This window comes from Cryptomeria japonica, unplaced genomic scaffold (genome assembly GCF_030272615.1).
Source record: "Cryptomeria japonica unplaced genomic scaffold, Sugi_1.0 HiC_scaffold_754, whole genome shotgun sequence".
In the NCBI taxonomy this organism is placed as follows: Eukaryota; Viridiplantae; Streptophyta; class Pinopsida; order Cupressales; family Cupressaceae; genus Cryptomeria; species Cryptomeria japonica.
The window spans coordinates 38,939-60,474 of NW_026729523.1; the positions used below are offsets into that span (position 1 = coordinate 38,939).

The window sequence follows — 21,536 nt, forward strand, 5'->3', positions numbered from 1 at the left end:
ATAAGTGTTTTGCACATTAGCTTGATTTTTTTAATAAGGAATTAAATTGTATAATATACAATTTTCCTTCTAATTTATCTAATTTTATGTGGATGTTATTGATGCACGATGTGGCTATCTATCTTGGAATTTTTTATGCACTCATAGATATCAATATTGAATCTAGCATTCATATATACTAGCTTCCCAATTTGGACAAACATTGACTCTAGTATTAGTATATTTTATATCTTAGACTATATCACATCTATGGTCCCATCAAATAGACTAGAACTTATGCACAATCCAATATCTAATTTTAAAATTTAAAATTCCACCTTTTAGAAATAATAACTCTAAAATATGACCATTTGATGCAGAGTCAGACAACAAACTAGGTGATATCCTTCTCTCACCCATAACTACTATGTCCAAACCAAGTTGCTTTGTTTTTTAAATGTGGCAAACAACACACCTATCAAGTTCTGAACCCACATAGCAATTTGTGTGACTGGATCCATAAAGGATTAGTATCTTCCGATACCTATGGGATGAAAACACTCTACCCTTGTGTGAATGGTAGACAATCTTCTGGTACCGGTGGGATGAAAACCTACTAGTTTTTGTCTATTGGTGGTCCAACCAACATAAAACATCCATAAGATCTGACTGTCAAATGTGTTAGGGGGTACTTGTCTCACAACTGTCCTATTTGTCTAGTAGCCCTATCGGTTGACTAGTAGCCCTACCCATTGAGTTCTCCACACAAAACTTAACAAAATTTCAAAGGACAAGACAAAATAAGGGAAGAATAGCATACCCTTTTTCAAGTTACACAATTCCCCAAAAGATAGACTCTAACCCCAAGTTTGAAAGGTTTATATCCTTACTGTCCTTCCAGACCTAATTAAGCCAATTAGGCCTAATTTATAAAGCAAGTACCCCTTGTATTATTCCTCCGACTAAATAAACTCTTTTTCAAGGTGGGGTAAGGTGTCAAACCACCAAATCCAATGTTTTAGAACTTGATCCCATCTTCTTTGTCTACTGCAAGTGATTTTCACTTCTTCAGTTTAGGCGGTCACATAGAGATGCCCGCCTAGGGTCAATTCAATCTCTTCGATCTTGGAGCCTCCCTGCAAACCAACACCAAAATATTATGTTACAATGTCCCCTCTAACATTTTCTGACAATTTTTTTGGTCCTCTAGTGAAAATGTCAGATTAAGGCCATTTTTATAGTGAAACCCAAGGTGTCGGTAGGGTTTGTGACTAGTCCGGATAGGGTTTAATGGATCTCTACAACCCAATTTTTACAACACCTAAAAATTGATTGAAATGAAAGGTAAGAGACTTCTCTAATTCATCCAATTGGTTTCAGGCATCCACCAATCCGTACTAGTCAGAAATGAACATCAAACACGAAGAATTTCGGGAAACTCCAAGAATATTGTATTGCTCCAAAAATCACAAATTTCAACAACTTCAGCAAAAAAAACCTTGGAATTGATCCAAGTGGGCCTAATATAGACCCCTAACAGTTTCCAACCACTTTTCAAACTTTGGAACCATTGGAGGATTAGTTACCCCTTTTTACAACATTTTGCAATGACAACAAAAGTTGTCAACTTGTACTTTTCAAATTTGGTGACTCCAAGGTGCATTCGTCCTATTCCAAGGATTGGTCTGATGTTTCTAAGACTAATATTTATTTCCTGACTCATGCCTAGACTCCTACTAACCCACATGGTCATTTGTCTATGGTGTCTTATAAAATGCAACCATGACAATGCCTTACATCAATTGGGTCTTATTGACTCACAAACCTATCAACCTACTGCATATGATCATTTTCACCTCATGGGTGATATTAGACTCTTTAGGCTTCATTTGTGTCTTTGGGTGCTCCTGTACCACCATTACTATTTGCATGCATGCCAAATATTTCAACTTATGGTTATGCATTTAAGGACAAAATAATAGCAAACTTTCATTATTTCTTTTTAAGATATCATATTTATAGACACTATCACACACATCACATTAAAAATGCACCGATCTTGGTTTCTCTATTTTGATTGTGTTACATCAACTTAGATTTATAAATTCATCAAAATATGAAGGTGGATTTTGATTAAAATAGATCATTTAACTATTGTGATGTATTCAAATTGATAACCTAAATATATTAATAGGTTTTGTTTGAGGTTGCATAGCCAAAGGCAAAGTGGAGGTCATTGTAGACAAACAAGGTGAATAAGTCAAGTTAATATTGTAGCATCAAAGGATGAGATCAAAAAGGATAAATAAGATGCAATAGTTAGGGATTCCTAAGTCTAGATTGAGGTGGAGTTATCAAAAGCAATAGGTTTGCATCATGCTTCAACTCAAGCTCCATCCCCCCCAACCTTCATTATATAGTACTCTCCTACTCTCCCTCTCCCTTTCCTTGTACCTATCTCCCCTTCCTTCTATACTTATCTCTCTGAGGTCCTGATCACCCTTTCTAGTTTGTCTTGATTCTTATTTATTTTTCACCTTATCCTAGTCTCCCCTGATTTTTTTAATAAATTTCACACAAATTATTTATATCTTTAGGAAACAAGTTGTGTATGGAGTTTATGTAGTTAGTTCATCTAGCATTTCTTTTGTAGTTCATAAATTAGAAAGATAATCATATGGTGTTGCAAGGTATAGGTGAGCAAGAGTGGGAGGTGGAGTTAAATAGTACCAACAATAAAGTGAATTTTGTTGTAGGCGATTCATCTCGAAAACCCTACACATTATTTCTTGTCCCAGAAGCACATGACAATAGAGTCTATTGTTCATCTCTCTCTCTCTCTCTCTCTCTCTCTCTCTCTCTCTCTCTCTCTCTCTCTCTCTCTCTCTCTCTCTCTCTCTCTCTCTCTCCCCTAGATAACTCACTCTCTGACTCCCTCCCTCCCTATATGCTCCCACCTTATTTGTGTGTGTATTATACAATATTTATAAGGTATCTTTAACATAATGTTTAATTTTTTTTAAATTATACCAATGTATATCCATTTTGTCTTCTCATATGCAAACAAAAGAAGGTAAAGTTTGATATATTTTTGTTGAGCATTTCTTTGATTGTGGATGGATTTTCTCTTTGAAATATTATAATAACAAATTTGTTTTACATTATAAAAATAAGAATTATAATATTTTTAAATTTTCATTAAAACAATATATTAAGTGAATTAATATATTGATAAATTATACTTATAATATTATTATACTAATTATAATAAATTAGTTAATACAATATAAAACTAACACTAGAAATAAATTTATAAAGACTGGTCTTACCTAGCACATGCAACTTGCTATGAAGCAGTCAACAGTGGCACTACGAATCTGTCCAAGTGAATAATTTTATTCATCAATTATGTAGTCAAATTCAAAAAATATGGACTCATTCATTTCCACCATCCCACACTAATTATTTTTATTTGTATTTGAATTTGCTGCTTTTAATTTTGAGGCAAAAAAATTGAAATATCCCATTTGTTAGCAGTAGTTTTTCTTCATGCATCACGAAACTGATAGTTCACTTGTTTACTGTAAATTGCATAACAGAAGCGATAGTTTGCGTCACTTCTTCTCCATAATTTATGGGCATTCATCTCATATGAATTACTACAATAAGCTAACTAATGCAATAGTGTGTTAGCCTAGTTTTCATCGACTTCTTTTATCGTAATCTCTGATTGCGGTAGTCTATCTTCAGTTATTCATGCATTGTGAATTAGTTAAAATTCATTATATTGATATAATTGTCTATTGAATAAAAATTAATTCCTTTATCGTAAGCTCTGTTTTTTTTCTCTGTATTTTTTCTACAAACTCTGTTTTTTCTTTTTTCTTCTAGCAGATCAATCCTATATCGTGCAGCTACAGCTACATTTTTTACATGGCATCAGAGCTTAGGTGCTAGAAAGGAAAAGTAAATCTTTGTTTGTTGCAAATATAGAAGATCAGAGTTGAAAAATGGAGTTCTCAAGCTCTACTATTCTCACACCATACAACTATTTTGATTGGAAGCCAAAGATTCTGCTCCAGCTCAGAACTAGAGGCCTCTATTGGATAGTTGTGAATATAGTGGTTGAACCCAATCCAATAGTTGAAAAGTATAAATACTTCAATCAAATGGATGAAGCCTTTGGTCTGCTATACTTATCCATCTCTCCAGAATTGATGTTTCATGTTGAGGCATGCAAAACTCCAAATGAAATTTGGAAGACATTGGAGGCACTCTTTGGAAACAAAGATGAGATGCGAGGTCATATTCTTGAAAATGAGTTCAACTCATTAGAACCAAGAAGTTTTGATAATATTTAAGATTTCTTCACAAAGTTCAAAGCTTAAAGGATGTGGTATTGACAAATCCAAGGAAGAAAGCAAATTAATCCTTGCTATTCTATCAAAGCTAGGTCTAGAATATGCAGTATTTGTCTCTTCTTTCCACACGGTCAGGCTCACAATAGGAGCACCTTGGAAGATGCCCACACTTGATGCCTTCATTGAGTCCTTGATATAGAAGCAAGATAAGCTCATAAAGATGGGCACATTGAAAAAATCCAATGCTCATGCACTTGTTGTGCATGGAAGTGGAAAGAACAACTCCAAATAGAATCAACAATCCAAAGGCAAAGGGAAGAAGGAACCAGATCCAAGAAAGGAAGGCAATCCCAAACCTCCAGATGGATCTACTAGCTCAAAACAAAAGAAGGACAAAAAGGGCAATCAAAGTGTAGCTACTGCAAACGTGGTTACTATCCCGAATCATCATGCATGAAGAAGACCATTGATCTCATGGCACAAACACTTCACCAAAATAATCTTGGTAACCTTATCCTAGAAGGTGCGAAGAAGAAGCGGGAAGAAAAAGCACCAGAAACAAGAAACAATGCTCATGCATTGATTTCTATTCATTCTTCTTCAGATGCATGGATCATAGACTCTGGAGCTTCACACCATATGGCAGCCACAAAAGATGTTCTCTATTCTTTGAAACCATATTCTACTTCACCTATTCACTAGGGAGATGGATCTTCTGTAGCAACAACTGGAATAGGGAAGGTTGAGATGGGAATTGGAAGTTTTGAGAATGTCTTGCACATTCCAAATCTTTTTGTCAATCTTCTTTCTATGTATCAAATGACACACACTGGCACGGATAGGAGAGTTGAATTCACTCCAGATTCTATGAGCATATTTGATATTGAAGACAACTCCAAAATTGTTGTTGGTAAGGAAAATCATCAATCTCATCTGTACACTTTCACTAATTTTGTTGCCAAATTAGATTCTACTTTACTTCTAACACATGCAAATGATGAAAGTAGAGTTTGGCATGAAATATTTGGTCATTTGAACTTTAGATACATGTAGCAATTGAGAAAACAAGGGATGGTGAAAGGCTTGCCTACCATCAAATTTTCTAATGGAGTTTGTGAAGGTTGTGATCTTGGAAAGCATCCACAAGAAAAATTTCCAAAGGGGATTGCATGGAGAGTCTTCTCCCCTCTAGAGCTTGTTCATAGTGATCTAATGGGCCCATTTTATGATCCTTCCATGAGTAAAGCTAGATATGTCCTAACATTCATTGATGATTGCACAAGATACACATGGGTTTATTTTCTCAAATTCAAAGCTGAGGTGTTTGAGAATCTCAAGATTTTTAAAGCCCGTGTTTGAGTATGTCAACAATGATGTTCAACATCTTTATGATGAAGCAAGAATACATTTGTAGAACATAGTTCCTTACACTCCATAGTAGAATGGGGTAGCTGAGAGGAAGAACCAATCCTTGAACGAGATGGCTAGTTGTATGTTGCATGCTAGATCTCTTCCCTCCAAATTGTGGGCTGAAGAAATCAATTGTGCTTCATACATACAAAATAGATCTCCTCACAAAACTATCACAGGAAAGACACCATTTGAAGCATGGAGTCGCATGCAACCAGAAGTGACCCAGTTTTGAATTTTTTGATCACGTGCATGGGATTGAATTTTTATAGAGAAGAGGAAATCTTTAGGACCTCAAAGAAAATAATGCATCTTTGTTGGATACCCAGATGGTCTAAAGAGATACAAATTGTTAGATCTTTCAACAGAAACACTCTTAACTGAGAGGAGTGTCTACTTTGATGAAATTCCCATGCATGCATATTAGGAGCCACATTCTAGTACTTCTTTACTTCCTCCTCTTACAGATCTCAAAGATAATACATGCAATCATTCAGATGTCATTTCTGATACATCTGAATCTGATCCCGATGAACTTGAGCATGCATGTGCAGATCCAGATGCAGTTCTTGATTGGGCTTCTAGTGATTTAGTATCTCCTGTGAAAAATCAAAGGACTAGGAGCTTGGCTGACATATATAATGCCCCTCATGCACTTTCAGCTATCGATCCCATCATGCCAATGCATGCCTATATGATTCAAGTATCCGATCTTCAAAGTTATCCATAAGTTACATGGAATCCTCTTTGGGAAGCAATCGTGGATGAGGAGTACAATTCTCTCTTTGAGAATCTCACTTGGGACTTGGTTCCACTTCCACCTGATTGCAAACTTGTAAGGTGTAAATGGGTCTATAGAACAAAAAAATCAATAGATGGCCATGTAAGTAGATACAAAGCAAGGTTGGTAGCCAAAGGCTTTCAGCAAGTTCATGGCATTGACTATGATGAAACTTTTGCTCCAGTGGCAAAAATGGATTCCATTTAGTTGGCTTTTGCAATTGTAGCAGCAAGAAGGTGGGAGATTCATTAGATGGATGTGAAGAATGCATTTCTTCATGGTAATCTCGAGGAAGAGATCTATATGGAGCAACCACAAGGGTATGTACAGAATTCCTCATTGGTATGCAAACTCAAGAAGTCACTATATGGCCTCAAGCAGGCACCTAGAGCTTGGTATGCTAAAATGGATTCTTATCTTCTGTCTCAAAATTTCATGTGATGCAAATCTGATCCAAATGTATAAATGATGAGAACATTTGACTCTCTATTGCTCATAGTACTCTATGTAGATGATCTGTTAATAACAGGTGATTCGGTCAAAGCCATTGCAACAACCAAAGCAGCTTTGCATGCTAGATTTTCCATGATAGGCATGTGTCTCCTCAACTTTTTTTTCTTGGTCTTGAAATCAAACAGAATGAATCAGGTGTCCAAGTTTCTCAATCCAAGCATGCAAGTGATATTCTAGCTTGAATTCACATGAGTGATTGTAAGCCAACACCCACACCTTTCTTGTCCAGAGCAAAGCTTTAGGATGACCAAGATACACCATTGGTTGATTGCACACTCTATCGGTAGCTTGTGGGGAGTGTTCTTTATCTCACTCACTCTTGTCCAAATCTATCATATGCAGTGGGTGTTGTTTCTAGATACATGTAGGAGCCTCATGAACTACATTGGACAGATGCCAAGCATATACTTCACTATGTTCAAGGAACCATTAGCTACGAGATTCATTATTCAGCTGGATGTACTTTGGATCTCATTGGCTATGCTAATTCTGATTGGGCTAGTGATAGCATTGATCGTAACTCCACTTCAGGATATGTTCTCAGTTTGGGCACTGGTCCCATTTGTTGGTCAAGTAAAAAGCAATCTTCTATTGCTCTATCATCCACAAAGGCTGAATATCAAGGTGCAATCAATGCAACCATTCAATTTCTCTGGGTGCAAAATTTTCTCACTGAGTTGGGTATATGTTTTCATCAACCAACCATCATTTGGTGTGACAACCAAAGTATAGTGAAGGTTTGCATAGATCTAGTACAATGACAACAAACAAAGCACATCGAGATCCACATGCACTTCATCTGAGATCTGATCCATGATGGCATCATTGATTTATAGTATTGTCCCACGTCTCAACATATTACTGACATATTCATGAAGACATTCACTGAGCAAAAGTTTCTCTTTCTCCGATATCTTCTTGGACTAAAAGAAATTGTACCACAATAGTTTTCTCGTTATGTTAGTTTTTATTTTGAGGGGGGGGTTTGTTCCCACTCGGTTTTCCTTCCTTCCTCATTTCTTTATTCACTTTATTCTATCTCCTTCATTAGACTTACGGGGGGGCGTTAGGAGTATTCTTGCTTCATGCACCACGGAACCGACAGTTTGCTTGTTCACCATAAATTGCATAACTAAAGCGATAGTTTGCTTCACTTCTTCTCCGTAATTTATGGGTATTTAGCTCATACAAATTAATACAATAAGCTAACTAATGCAATAGTGTGTTAGCCTAGTTTTCATCAACTTATTTTACTGTAATCTCTGCTTGCGGTAATCTATCTTCAGTTATTCATGCATTTTCATGCATTTTGAATTAGTTAAAATTCATTATATTGATAGAATTGTATATTGAATAAAAATTAATTCCTTTATCGTAAGCTCTATTATACTGCAAACTCTATTTTTTCCTTTTTTCTACTAGCAGATCAATCCTATACCGTGCAGCTACAGCTGCATTTTTCACAACATCACTTGGTCAAGCTCGGCTAGTGTTCAAAATGATAAATATGAAATTTTATGTATTGTGACTTGCCAAGAAATTTCGAGCACCTACGACTATATATGAAGGACTCGTATTTAATAGTTTTGTGTGCTTATCTAAATTCGAATTAAAGTGTGTGAAGTGCAAACGAAACAATGGACCAAGCTCCCTGTTGTGATAAAATTAGAGTAAAGAAAGGTCCATGGTTTCCTCAAGAAGATTGAATTGTAAAAGATAGAAGATAAACAAATACAGTTTTCAGAAACAAAAAGGATGAAAAATAGAGCACAAAGACTAAACACCAGATTTTATCGTGGCTCAACAAACTTAGCCTACATCCACACTAAGAGCAGAGGTCTTTTATTATATCAACAGATTACATTTTACAATGATACAATGGTAGCTTTAAATAAGCTTCCAACTACACCGAAAACCAAAGAGAGACAATTTTGGAGGGAGGGTAATGATGTATGTTGGTCTTCATCTTAACAATCCCCCACCGGATAGCCAACAGATGCTGCTATTTATTAGTCATTCCCCTGCACTTCCTGCTGATTTACTTCTTCTTTATGAGCCCAGGAGAAGTCCTAACACTTTCAAAATTCTCCTTGGACACACTTTTAGTAAAGATATCTGTCGGGTTGACATTTGTATCAATTTTAACAACCTTCAACTTGCCTTCTTCAACCATATGAAAAACAAAATGAGCATGCACATCAATATGTTTAGAATGTCGCTAAGAGGAATGGTTATGGGCCATAAAAATGGCACTGCAACTATCACAAAACATAACATAATCGCTTTGTTGGTACTTCATTTTACCAAACAATCATTGCAACCAGATCATTTCTCTCACACCTTCAGAAAGAGCTAAATACTCAACCTCTGTAGAAGAAAGGGCAATAGAATATTGCAACCTAGAGGCCCAACTAATGGCAGCTCCAGCAAATATGAAGACATAACCAGTAGTAGACCTCTATTTGTCTAAATCTCCGGCAAGATCCGAATCCATGAAACCTTGTAACTAAACATTGTTTCCACCAAAGCATAATGCATAATCTGAAGTTCCTTTTAGGTACCTCAATATCAACACCTTTCTGCACCCTGATGTTTTCATCATCATGACCATTATCACCACTACTTTTGTGCATATGTTGGTCAATACTGCAAATTGGAGAGTCAACAAATGGCTTCATACCAAGCTATGAGTCATAGAAAAGGGAATAACTTGTAGGCTATGTATTGAACAAAGACTATTGCTGCACTGAAGACATACCATCATGCCACCATGTAGTATCAAAACCTGCTAAAGTGTTATGAACAGCAAAATTATTTCGAACAGAATTGTCATTATTACATAAAGATGGCAAATGTATGTATTCATTTTTTGAATTGTCATGTTTCTCCAAGCTTGGAAATACTGTCTCATTAAAGACAACATCTCTACTACAAACTATTTTCTTTCCAACAAGATCCTAAAGTTTGAAACCAAATTGATCTTCGCCATAGCCTACGAAGATGCCTCGCTGTGATTTAAAATCCATCTTTGTCTTTTTTTCTTTAGGGACATGAACAAAGGCTTCACATCCAAAAACTCAGATGTGTGAATATGAAATCCAATTTCCTAACCATTCCTCTTCCGGAATACCAAAATTCAACCATGATGAAGGACTTCAATTGATTAGATACACAACTATATTACAAGCCTGAGCCCAAAACTCCTTGCTTAAACCAGCATTTAAGAGCATGCACCGTGCTTTCTCAAGGATAGTTTGGTTGAGCCTTTCCACTACCCCATTCTCTTGAGGGATGAACGGAACAATTTTAATTCTTCTAATGCCATGATTTACACAAAGGTTATCAAACTCCAAGGAACAAAATTCACCTCCATTATCCATTTTTAAACACTTTATTTTGTGACCACTTTGGTTTTCAACAAGTGCTTTGAAAATTTTGAATTTTGAAAACACTTTAGATTTATGGGACATCATATAAATCCAAACTTTTCTAGTACAATCATCTAGGAAAGTAACAAAATAGTTTGCGCCTCCATAAGAGGTTACCTTCGTAGGTCTGAAGACATCCGTGTGCACCAATTCCAGCAGTGTTGTCTTCATGTTGTGTTAATTCTTTAAGAAGCTGACCCATCTTTGCTTCTCATGAAGACAATGTTCACAAAACTCTAAATTTGTTGATTGTAGACCCAAAATTTGGTCACAGTTGAGCATCACCTCAAGGTCTTTCTTGCTCATGTGACCTTACCGTTGATGCTAAAGGGCTACATCGCTTCTCACAAGTGTCATAGAAGCTCCCACCTCATCAATGGTTTTCACAATGTAGAGATTACCCGTCTTATCTCCTTTTCCAATAGCTAAGGAACCTGTGGCTATTTTCCATGTGTCCGTGAGTTTAATTTTAAGGTCTTGTGTATATAATTGGCTGACTGAAATCAGATTTCTCTTTAATTGAGGAACATGTCTAACATCTTTGAGAAATAATTTGGCTCCTCCATCTAGATGCAAGACAACATCACCTTTCCCAATGATTTTACAAGCTTTGTTGTCGCCCAAGTATACTTCTCCAAAATCGCCTTCTTGATAATTTGTGAATGCATCCGTGAGAGAGGAAGCATGAAAAGAGGCGCCAGAATCAATTACCCATGAATCAGATTTTGTATTAGTAGCAGCAAGTACTAGAATCCCATCATCTTTATCATGAGCTATGCTTGCTTCACTGTCCAATACTTTGTCTTGTGCCTTCTTGTACTTTCTACAATCTTTCTTGACATGACCAGCCTTCCCACAAAACCAACAACTGCCTTCTCTTCCTCTAGGCTGTAATCTTCTAGCTTATTTGGACCTCCAATAGTTATTATTTCTGCCTCTATATTGGCTTCTTCCTCTATTTTCGGTGCTCACCATTGTGAGAGCATCACCGGATGAGGGCTCATCATTCTTCCTCCTAAAATCTTCGGAGAGAAGAGTGGTTGAAACTTCATCAAAGGCCAACTTCTTGGAGCTTGATGTCATAGTGCTTATGGCTGTCACAACTCCATCCAGCTATTTGGTAGAGAGCATAAGAGAAGAACAACTTTATTTTCATCGTCTTGAGTCATTCCAACCGAATTCGCGTGGCTGATCAAAGTGTTGAATTCATTAATATGGTTCGCCATTGCGCAACCTTCCTTCATCTTGAGTTTATAAAGTTTCTTCATGATGAAGACTTTATTTGCAGTAGACGTCATAGCATATGTTTTTATCAATTTGTCCCAAATTTCCTTTGTAGTATTCTCCTCTGCTACATTGAACAAAACATTTTCATTCAGCGAAAGAAAAATTGTTGCCTTGGCTTTTTCATCAAGAGTCTCCCAATCTTCATCTTTCATGGTAGAAGGCTTCTTTGATTTTCCTTCGAGTGCAAGTTTAAGGTCTTGCTTGATCAGCAAAGATTGCATCTGAATCTTCCTTATCCCAAAATTCTTTCCGGAAAATTTCTGCACCTTCAAATCCTCCATCTTCAGGAAATTCAATTACCAAATTTCCAAACAGCTGTGCACCCAGCTCTGATACCAATTGTAAAAGATAGAAGATAAACAAATACAGTTTGCAGAAACAAAAAGGATGAAAAACAGAACACAAAGACTAAACACCAGATTTTATCATGGTTCGGCAAACTTAGCCTACATCCACACTGAGAGCAGAGGTCTTTTATTATATCAACAGATTACATTTTACAATGATCCAACAACAGCTTTAAATAAGCTTCCAACTACACCGGAAACTGAAGAGACACAGTTTTGGAGGGAAGGCAATGATGTCCGTTGTTCTTCATCTTAACAAGCAGGTTTCATTCTCATGAATGGCCATCAGAACTGGCGTGCACTGCCTAAGCAAGCAGGTTTTTCAATTCTACACATTTTTTCAATTTTTACTCCACATATTTCTTTTTCTTTTTGCAGTCTGAAACCGATAAGTATTCTTCTCTGGTGATGGCAGGACTGTTAAGATACGGTAAAAGCTATCGTCTAAGGTGGGTTAATTACCACAGACCAGAAATTAGACATGGGAATTTCACTTCTGAAGAGGAAGAGACTATTATTAAGCTTCATCAACTTCTGGACAACAAGTTTGTTCACCGTTCTCATTATCTTTTCTTATTGATTTGTTTGTTTTACGATATCCTTGGGTGGTATTATTGAATTGTCTTCATGTGTATAATACAGGTGGTCTGCCATTGCTTCACGCCTACCTGGAAGAACAGATAATGAGGTAAAGAACGTGTGGAATCCTCATTTAAAGAAGTGGGTTTCAAGAATGGGTACCGACCCGGTAACATATCATTCAATGTCGCCCAGGAAAGGGTTTGATTACGATGAATAGTGTGAGAAAAGTCCATCAATGGACGAGGGCAATTTAGGTCTAATTCAAGCAAAAGATATGGTTTATTCGCCCACCAGAATCTCTAATTCTTCCCAGACATTGTATGATTCATACAACATGTTGATTGGAATCTTTTCATTTATAAATAGTATAGATAGTGAGGTTGTGAATGAGGGTTCAAGTTCAACTTTAGATCGGCTTGAATTCAGTTGTATAAATTCCTTTGATAAGCCACTTCTGTATAATCAGCAGCCACTAGATATTGAAGATGACACAATTATTGTTGAAAACCAGGATTATTCAACCGAAAGAAGCACATATAAGGTATTGTGGGAGGATAGCTCAAATGGGGAAGATCATTTTATCACGTCAGACTAACCAGAAGATGATTTCATGAGCTGCATGAATGGTGCCGACACAGATCCCCATTTGCTAAAAAATATAGATGGTGCAAACATAGATCCCCATTTACTCAAAAATTTAGAGTTGCAGAGTAACGGTGATGATTCAGATTGCTTTATTGGTTATTAGTTAAATGTTTTGAGCGAAGCCGGGTCATCACCCACTTTATTGTAGGTCTCTCTGCTTCATTTCGGGCCCTTATAAATGGAGTTGTTGAAACATCCCAGGGAGGGAGGGGAAATAGTACAAATTGAATCAATAATCAAAATTTATTTAATTTTGTTTCTTTAATGAGTCTTGTGACTCCCAACTGTTCATTCTGGTTTTCGTATATGTGTGATTGACCAATTCAATCTACAACCAAATTCAGCATAACTAAAAATTGCATGGTCAAGAGTAAAGTCTTATGCTGTAAATTAGTTTTTTCTTCCTTTGGTTTAGTGGCTAGTGCACAATCCTTTCTATTTTAATTTTTACTTTTCGTTTGAAGTTAGTGTTTCTATACTATATTTTTTTAATTCAAAGGAAAAGATTTTTTTATCAAAACTTATCAGTCAATAAGATAATTGTAGTTCGAATATATTTTCATTTATCAAAGTTAAGTTTTGTTGAACATATTAATAACATCATAAAAACTAATATGTGGAATATGATATTCAATTATTAAAATTAATTATTTACAAAAGAATAAAATACTATTTAATAAATAGAAAATTATTGCAAATGGCAATTTAGATTAAGTTAAGAAATATTGAATAGACTTGCTCATTGACAAAGTGACAAGTTCTTTCTTTTTATCTTGTAGTGATTGTTGGTCCCATTTTATATTGTTTTTTATTTCAACTTTCATCCTTCTAAATTTAGAGATCATTTTAAAACTCTTATTTAGAATAAATATACAGTCATTATGAATAAAATTTAAATGTGAAACAAATAACTTTAATACAAAACTATTCAAACAAAGAATGGGTCTAGTATAGTAAATTATTTTTTAAAATTCAAAGAAACACATCCGCTTTCCAAAAACACTACTGACAAACTATTACATATATTAGCACTTCATAGTATACAAATCTAAATTTTTGATACAACATTAGATTACCCATTACTAGATCTATAGTGAAGTACATAGAAATAAATGCAGAAGTGAGCAAAAAGATAAATGTGAACACAATAAATTTCAAATGTTCTACCCCAAATTGCCCTGACTCTATAACCTTTGTTTATGATAGTAAAACTTTTCACAATATATGAGAGCCCTTATGATGAGGTGGGCCAATTCTTTGAGCCCACTTGTCATTTACAAAATTGTAGTGAAATATCATAAGATCCTAACATGCTCTTTAACATCTCAATATAGCTTTGTTATTTTGAGTCCTCTAATTCCACATGTTCATATCTACAGACAACTAAGGCAATTCTCTATGAATTCCAACTATATAACATTGATGGACCTATTTTGATTTTTTTAATTCTTGTGAAGTCTATAGTAAGATTTAAAATCTTTTAGTAAAAAAAAATAGTAGAAAATTGATATTTTTGGATAATGACTATGCATGTCTACAATAATTAAAATAAATATAAATCTTAGCTATTAAAATTTATAGCATATAAATGGTTAGTAATAAATAGATAAGCTATTCTCGTTGCATTGGTATCTAGGTTAAGTTATGCAGTAATAATATCAACATTTTATTAATATAAGGGTTAAGATTGAATCTAAGCAAACACTCATGAATTTGTCAAGGAATTTAACCCAAAAGAGGATGAAGCTTCCTCTAACGAGGAAATTGATGATGAAGAGTTTCATGTGGAAGAGGAAGAATAGGAGGAACACTACAAGGAGGAAATGGCAGTGGAGAGTGAATCATCGGAGAATAGGGAGGATTTTGAACCAGTTTCCTTGGTCCATAACTCTCTAGATGACATTGATATGGTTCCCTTCTCTTAGCATTCACCCTCTAGTGTAAAGAAGAGCAACACTAGGAAGTTGCATAGATAGATAATTGAACTACAAGTTAGGGTGATGAATCTTGAAGCAAATATCAAAGCATACATGCAAGGATATCATCAAACGAGCAACTCCTTAAGCTCTCTATGTGCCATCATTGATAGCATTATGAGGAAAGTTGCTATGGTATTTGTTTCTAGACAAAGTAGGGTGAAAAAGAAAGTTAGGAAGTCGTCAAAGCAAGGCAAACTAGATGAGGAAGACAAGAATGAGGAGACAATTCCCTTGCAGACCTAGAATGAACAAGTGCAAAGACTAGAGAGAAACTAGAACTTCATTAGGGAAGATTAAGAAATTTATTTTTTTCTTTTTTCTTTTGATGATATCTAGTATAGTTAGGAGTAGGTGTTATAATGAAGCTCTTATGAACATGCTGGTGTGTCGTATACTTCAGACTTTTATTAAAACTATCTAGTCTACAAAGTTTATGGACTCTTTATGTTTAGTTATTTGTAGTTATACTTTAGATAGATGTTGGCTTGATCAAAACAATATGTTTAGTTGTGTGGACATGATGATTTTTTATTACTTCTAAGAGAGGTTGATGTGGTTTTCTTGCTCTGGCTATTTGATGCCAAATTATATAATGCTACTCTCTGATTTTTCTATTTTGTAGGGTTCAATGCTCTCTCTCTCTACTAATATAATAAAAAACATTTTATTAATATAATGTACTATGTCAATTAAATTAAATGTATTATTATTAAAATAATATTATAATATAAATAAAAAGATAAAAATCTAATTCTAATAGTGATGTCATAACATAATTAGTGGATTGTACAAATGTGAGAAAATTATTAAATTTATAAATATTTGTTGTTGTTGATATTTTTTGACGGTTAATTTTTTTTTAAATAATTCTTGATAGTCATTATGATTATTCAACTACTTTTAATGAAATTAAGAAAATTTCAAAATGTGATAAATTTAAATTCATACTTATTGATGACATATTATATATTACCAAGTAAACTAGCATAGATATCTTAAATACCTCTATCTAAAAGACATGAGAGTCTTGATGCACCTATCTATTCTCCATAACAATTTTTAATATAGTGTCGTGAGATAGATATCTCTTAGTATCTTTTAGATAGATGTATTTAAGATATCTAGATGTTATTTTTATTTTGTTGAGAGACGTAAGTACGATAGAGAATTGAGTGCAATGGTGTGAGTTTGTTAAATAATAAATATTGAAAATTTGGTTTTGTTTTTTTTTAAATAACTTTTAAGTGAATTAAATTAATTTTATATTAAGTATGGCACTTTTTAAAATAAAATTAAACAATAATATTACAAAAATAACAAAGGGTAATTCTTTAAAAAGTAAAATAAAAATTTACATACAAATTATAATTGATCATTAAATAAAAATGAAACAAAAAATATAATCAAATAGAACTAAAACAATTTTAAATGAAGAAAAAATATTAAGTAAATAAAAACCATTCTTGAATTTTTCTCCCCTTTATAAATAAATAAAAAACACTTTGGTAAAATAATTTATGATATATTATTTTCATTGGCTGACTATTTAATTGTTTAATTTAACAATTTTTATTTTTTTTGTTAACAAGCACACAACACTCACCCCATACATGTCTTCAATTATTTTATTCACTTTAAAATAATTTTATTTAATAATTAAAAAATAATCATTATTAAAACATAAACCAGAAGGGACCCTTACCAAAGTTTACCATAGTAGATCGGCTAAAAAAAAGAACCCCCCAATCCATCTCCTTATTGAATGCATTGTTGAAGAGCTAGAGGTAGAGGAGAATATTTTTTAGGATTAAGTTTCCTCCTAGTCTACTTGGTCAGAATCGACTCTAGACAAGCCTTCTAGAAATTCTTCTACCCCTTCTACCCCCTCTTTTAGCTCCCCTCCCCCCTTCCCTAATAAATCCCCAAGGAAATGGGATTTTTGGGCCTTTGTTGATAAAATAAACGAGCTTCATGATGCCTATGAAAAATAGGAAGCCATATTTTTTTGGCTTCTAGGCTAACTCAATGTGATAAAGAAGAAAATTAATAGGCTTGAGGCCCTCACTAAGCATGACATAAGAGCTTCCAGTTGGGTAGTGGATGAAAAGGATAAGAGAGATTGGGTGGCAACAAATGATTTGGTGGATAAACTTGAGAAGTGGGAAGGGCTGGAAGAGGAATTCACGGGACTCAACAAGAGAATGGACAAGAAGGATAATAGGAGGGAGATGATGAAGGCTATTGAAGAGCTTTGGGACAACCAAGTGATCGTCAAACAAAAGATGAATGAGATGATGACCCTAAACAACAAAATGTCAATGAAGAACTCTGCAAATCTCTAGGCCATTCAGGAGGAAATTGACAAAAGGCATGCTAAAAAGAAATGGCATGTGGATTCATCCCCTACTACAATGATGGAGCCTTCAGTGGTTAGGGTGAAAGCTATGCTGGAGTCCCATGTTGTTTCCTCAGGAAAAGGTTTGAACAAGAGGCTCTCCTTTGCAAAAGTGAAAGTGATGAGTCAAATAAAAATTTGAGAAGACCCCCACTAGGTAGACCATTGGATTGTATCTATAGTGGGGGTGTGTATCTATTGTTTTATTTATTTATTTTGAGTAGTCTTCATTTTCTTTTTTGGTGTTTGGCTCTAGTTGTTAGTTGGGTTTTGTTCCTTTTTGTTAGTTGGTTCCCTAGTTTGGGGCTCTCACTCCTCATGAGATCCTAGATTTCCTCACTTTAGTTGTTATGTAATGGTTCGAGCCTCTTTTTTTTTTTCAAATTAGACCAAAAATTAAAATAAATAACAAAATAACTTTACAATATATAAAAATAAGTCTTCATATCAATAATTTATAAATAATATATTTTTTTGCTATGGAGGCTTTTCCACAAATTTGTTTTTGCTATCACGAGAACGTGGTGCGCTACGAGCCAAGGACTAAGGGGTATCCATTTTGCTAAGTTAGCCTGGATACGATCCTAACCTCATCCCTTTTTTGATAAATAATTTTAAAATAATTGTTAAATAAATTATAAATATAATCAACACTTCTATCTAAAAAATACAAGTTAACAATCTTGAATTATTGAGTGTAAAAGTTTCCTCTCCTACATGTGTGGCATGCCCTAACATAGAAATAGTTTATGCTCCACAATTATTTATGAGTGAGCATATAGAAGTTTCTCCAACAACTTACAACAGATATCATCTAGGACTCTTAGTCACATGGCTACAACATGTTTGTTTTCTTTTTGGGTGGGATCTAAAGTGATTACAATTAACTTTTCAATAGTTCATACTATTCTTGTCCAAATGAATGTATCTAAGATATCTATGTAATATATTAATAATAAATTAACAAAATTCAATTGAAACCACAAATAAATCAATAATAATAAAAAAATTTAACTAGCACGCAACAGTCAGTGGCACGGCGAATCTATTTTCGCTCGCGTCATTTTCAACCACGTCATCCATTATGCAGTCAATTCAAAAAAGATGGCCTCATTCCTTTCCACTCTCCCACACTGATTATTTTGTTTATATGTATTTGCACCTGTCGCTTTTAGTTTTGACCCACAAAATTTGAACTATCCCATCACTTGGTCAAGCTTGGCTGCTCTTCAAAATGACAAATATGAACTTTTATTCATTGTCTGTTGCCAGGAAATTTCGAGCACCTAAATATGGAGGACTGGTATTTAAAATTTCTGTGTCCTCATCTACATCCGAATGAAACGTGTGAAGTGCAAAACAAAACAATGGGCCGAGCTCCATGCTGTGATAAAAACAGAGTAAAGAAAGGTACATGGTCTCCTCAAGAAGATCAAATGCTCATTCATTTTATTCGCATGAATGGCCATGAGAACTGGCGTGCACTGCCTAAGAAAGCAGGTTTCAATTCTACACACTGTTTTAATTTTTATTACAAATTTTTCTTTTTCTTTATACAATCTAAAACTGATAAGCATTCTTCTCTGGCAATGGCAGGACTCCTAAGATGCGGTAAAAGCTGTCGTATAAGGTGGGTTAATTACCTCAGACCAGACGTTAAACTTGGAAATTTTAGTTTTGAAGAGGAAGAGACTATTATTAAGCTTCATCAACTTATGGGCAACAGGTTTGTTTACTGTTCTCACTGTCTTTTCTTATTGATTTGTTTGTTCCACCATATCCTTGCTTAATGGATTGAATTGTGTTATAATACAGATGGTCGGCCATTGCCTCACGCCTGCCTGGAAGAACAGATAATGAGATAAAGAACGTGTGGAATATCCATTTGAAGAAGCAGGTTTCCCGCATGGGAATCGATCCTGTAACAAATCATTCAACATCGCCCAGCGCGGGGCACATTGAGAAAAGTCCATCAATGGAGAAGGGCAACTTAGATCTAATTCAAGCAAAAGCTTTGGCTGATTCGCCAGCCACAATCTCTAATTCTTCTGACACATTGTATGATTCACACAATCTGTCAAGCGGAATCCTTTCATCGATAAATAGTATAGATAGTGAGGATATAAATGGCGGGTCAAGTTCAAGTTTAGGTTGGCTTGAATCGAGTTGTATAGATTCATTTGCTGGGCCAATTGGGTATAATCAACAGCCACCAGATATTGAAGATGCCGCATCTAATATTGAAAATCAGTATTATGCTACCGAAATAAGCACAAATGAACTAATGTGGAAGCATAGCTCAAATGGGGAAGCTCACTATTTCACTTCAGACTATCTAGAAGATGATTCCTTGAGCTGCATGGATGGTGCAGTCAAAGATCCTCATTTGTTCAAAGATATAGAGTTGCAGAGTAATGGTGATGATTGCGATGGCTTTGGTTACTGGTTAAATATTTTGAAGCAAGCCGGGTCATCACCCATGCTATTGTAGGTCTCTCTGCTTCTTTTGCGGCCCTTACAAATGGAGTGGTTATTTAATTTTCAGGCTGCTTGTTTTCCCATTAAAGGAGCGGCAGGGGAAATCAGTACAAATTGAATCAACAATTACAATTTATTTACCTTTGTTTCTTTAACGAGTCTTTCCTGAATCCCAATAAATGGGGAACTGATCTTCTTCGTTTCCATAAATGTGTGATTGACCAATTCAATCTATCCAGCGTAATTTAAAAAATTGCGCACTCAATTGTAAGATCATATGTTGTAATTTAGTTTATTTTGTTTAGTGCTTAGTGCACAATCCTTTAAAGTGTTTGTATTTTTTAATTTGCTTTGAAGTTAGTGCTTCTATGATATATTTTTTTCAATCCATCCAGCGTAATTTAAAAAATTGCATATCGTGGATAGGGAGGCAATTTGCAGAAAAAAGTAGACATATGGAACAAGGTTTTTTTTTTTTTTTTTAGTAAATTGAAAGACAGTAATGGTTTTGCTTCATTGTATGATAACGAGTATATGGAATAGGGTATTAATTTGTCTTGAGGTTAAGAGTATGTAGAGTTCTTTATTATCGTGGTTGAAGCAATAACGACAAAATTTTGAAGTGTTTCATTTGGTGGATAAATATATATTTTTGAATTGAAGAGTTAAAAGTCTTTCTTTCTTTTTTTGACCAACAGTATTAGATTTTATTCTTCAAATAATGGGGTGGATGGTTGTGATTATTTGAAATGAATATATATAGTTTGATAATAGTGGATGGTTTGAAGACTAATTATGTTTTGAATTGTTTTCAGTAATTTATTTTTATTTTATTTTTTTACTCATATATTTTTCAATGGATAAACATGGTTGATTTGTTTCAAATTTTGACAAGAAGGATGGAATGGGCAAGAACGAAAGAAAAGGTAAATAGAAATGCATAGCTTCATAGGTGGTTGTGGCAAAGTTTTTCTTCTATACAAATTGGAAAATGATGAAGGTTATTTTTAAATTGTTTTTTGGGAAGCCCATACGTTGTATGGCAATGAATATATTGCATGTCATGTTAATCAATCTTTACCTCAAGACTTTGTTGGGCTTCTTATTACCATATTCATAGTACAAAGGAGAAAACATTAAAGGTTTGTGCTTGTTGGATAGATACATATATTTGAAATGAAACTATGTACTTTGATGATAGAATATATTTGGAAGACCATTACAATTTTTCTTTTGTTATTACTTTATATTTTTATAGTGAACAAATTGGAAAGTGATTAAATTATGGGTAAGTGATTCTTTACATATATGAAACAGTAGTTATAGTATTGGCAGATATGGTATATATAGC

General features: G+C 34.5%; 2 protein-coding genes across 2 annotated transcripts; both read left to right on the forward strand.

The window, feature by feature from the left end:
• Positions 1-12,146: 12,146 nt before the first annotated feature.
• On the forward strand, positions 12,147-12,905 carry LOC131872749 (myb-related protein 308-like). The gene is made up of 3 exons (XM_059216146.1): positions 12,147-12,341; positions 12,485-12,651; positions 12,749-12,905. Exons 1-3 carry the CDS (start codon positions 12,147-12,149, stop codon positions 12,903-12,905), a joined length of 519 nt encoding a protein of 172 aa, XP_059072129.1.
• A 6,169-nt stretch (positions 12,906-19,074) lies between these two features.
• LOC131046304 (transcription factor MYB14-like) lies at positions 19,075-20,198 on the forward strand. The gene is made up of 3 exons (XM_059216147.1): positions 19,075-19,207; positions 19,304-19,433; positions 19,523-20,198. The coding sequence occupies exons 1-3, from the start codon at positions 19,075-19,077 to the stop codon at positions 20,196-20,198; spliced, it is 939 nt and encodes a 312-aa protein (XP_059072130.1).
• Positions 20,199-21,536: the final 1,338 nt, after the last annotated feature.

Coding starts and splice junctions, on each gene's coding strand:
- LOC131872749 (XM_059216146.1), top strand. CDS start 12,147: ATGAAAAACAGAACACAAAGACTAAACACCAGATTTTATCATGGTTCG. Junction 12,342..12,484: donor TTTGGAGGGAAGGCAATGAT/GTCCGTTGTTCT, acceptor TTCTTTTTGCAG/TCTGAAACCGATAAGTATTC. Junction 12,652..12,748: donor CATCAACTTCTGGACAACAA/GTTTGTTCACCG, acceptor TGTATAATACAG/GTGGTCTGCCATTGCTTCAC.
- LOC131046304 (XM_059216147.1), top strand. CDS start 19,075: ATGGGCCGAGCTCCATGCTGTGATAAAAACAGAGTAAAGAAAGGTACA. Junction 19,208..19,303: donor TGCACTGCCTAAGAAAGCAG/GTTTCAATTCTA, acceptor TGGCAATGGCAG/GACTCCTAAGATGCGGTAAA. Junction 19,434..19,522: donor CATCAACTTATGGGCAACAG/GTTTGTTTACTG, acceptor GTTATAATACAG/ATGGTCGGCCATTGCCTCAC.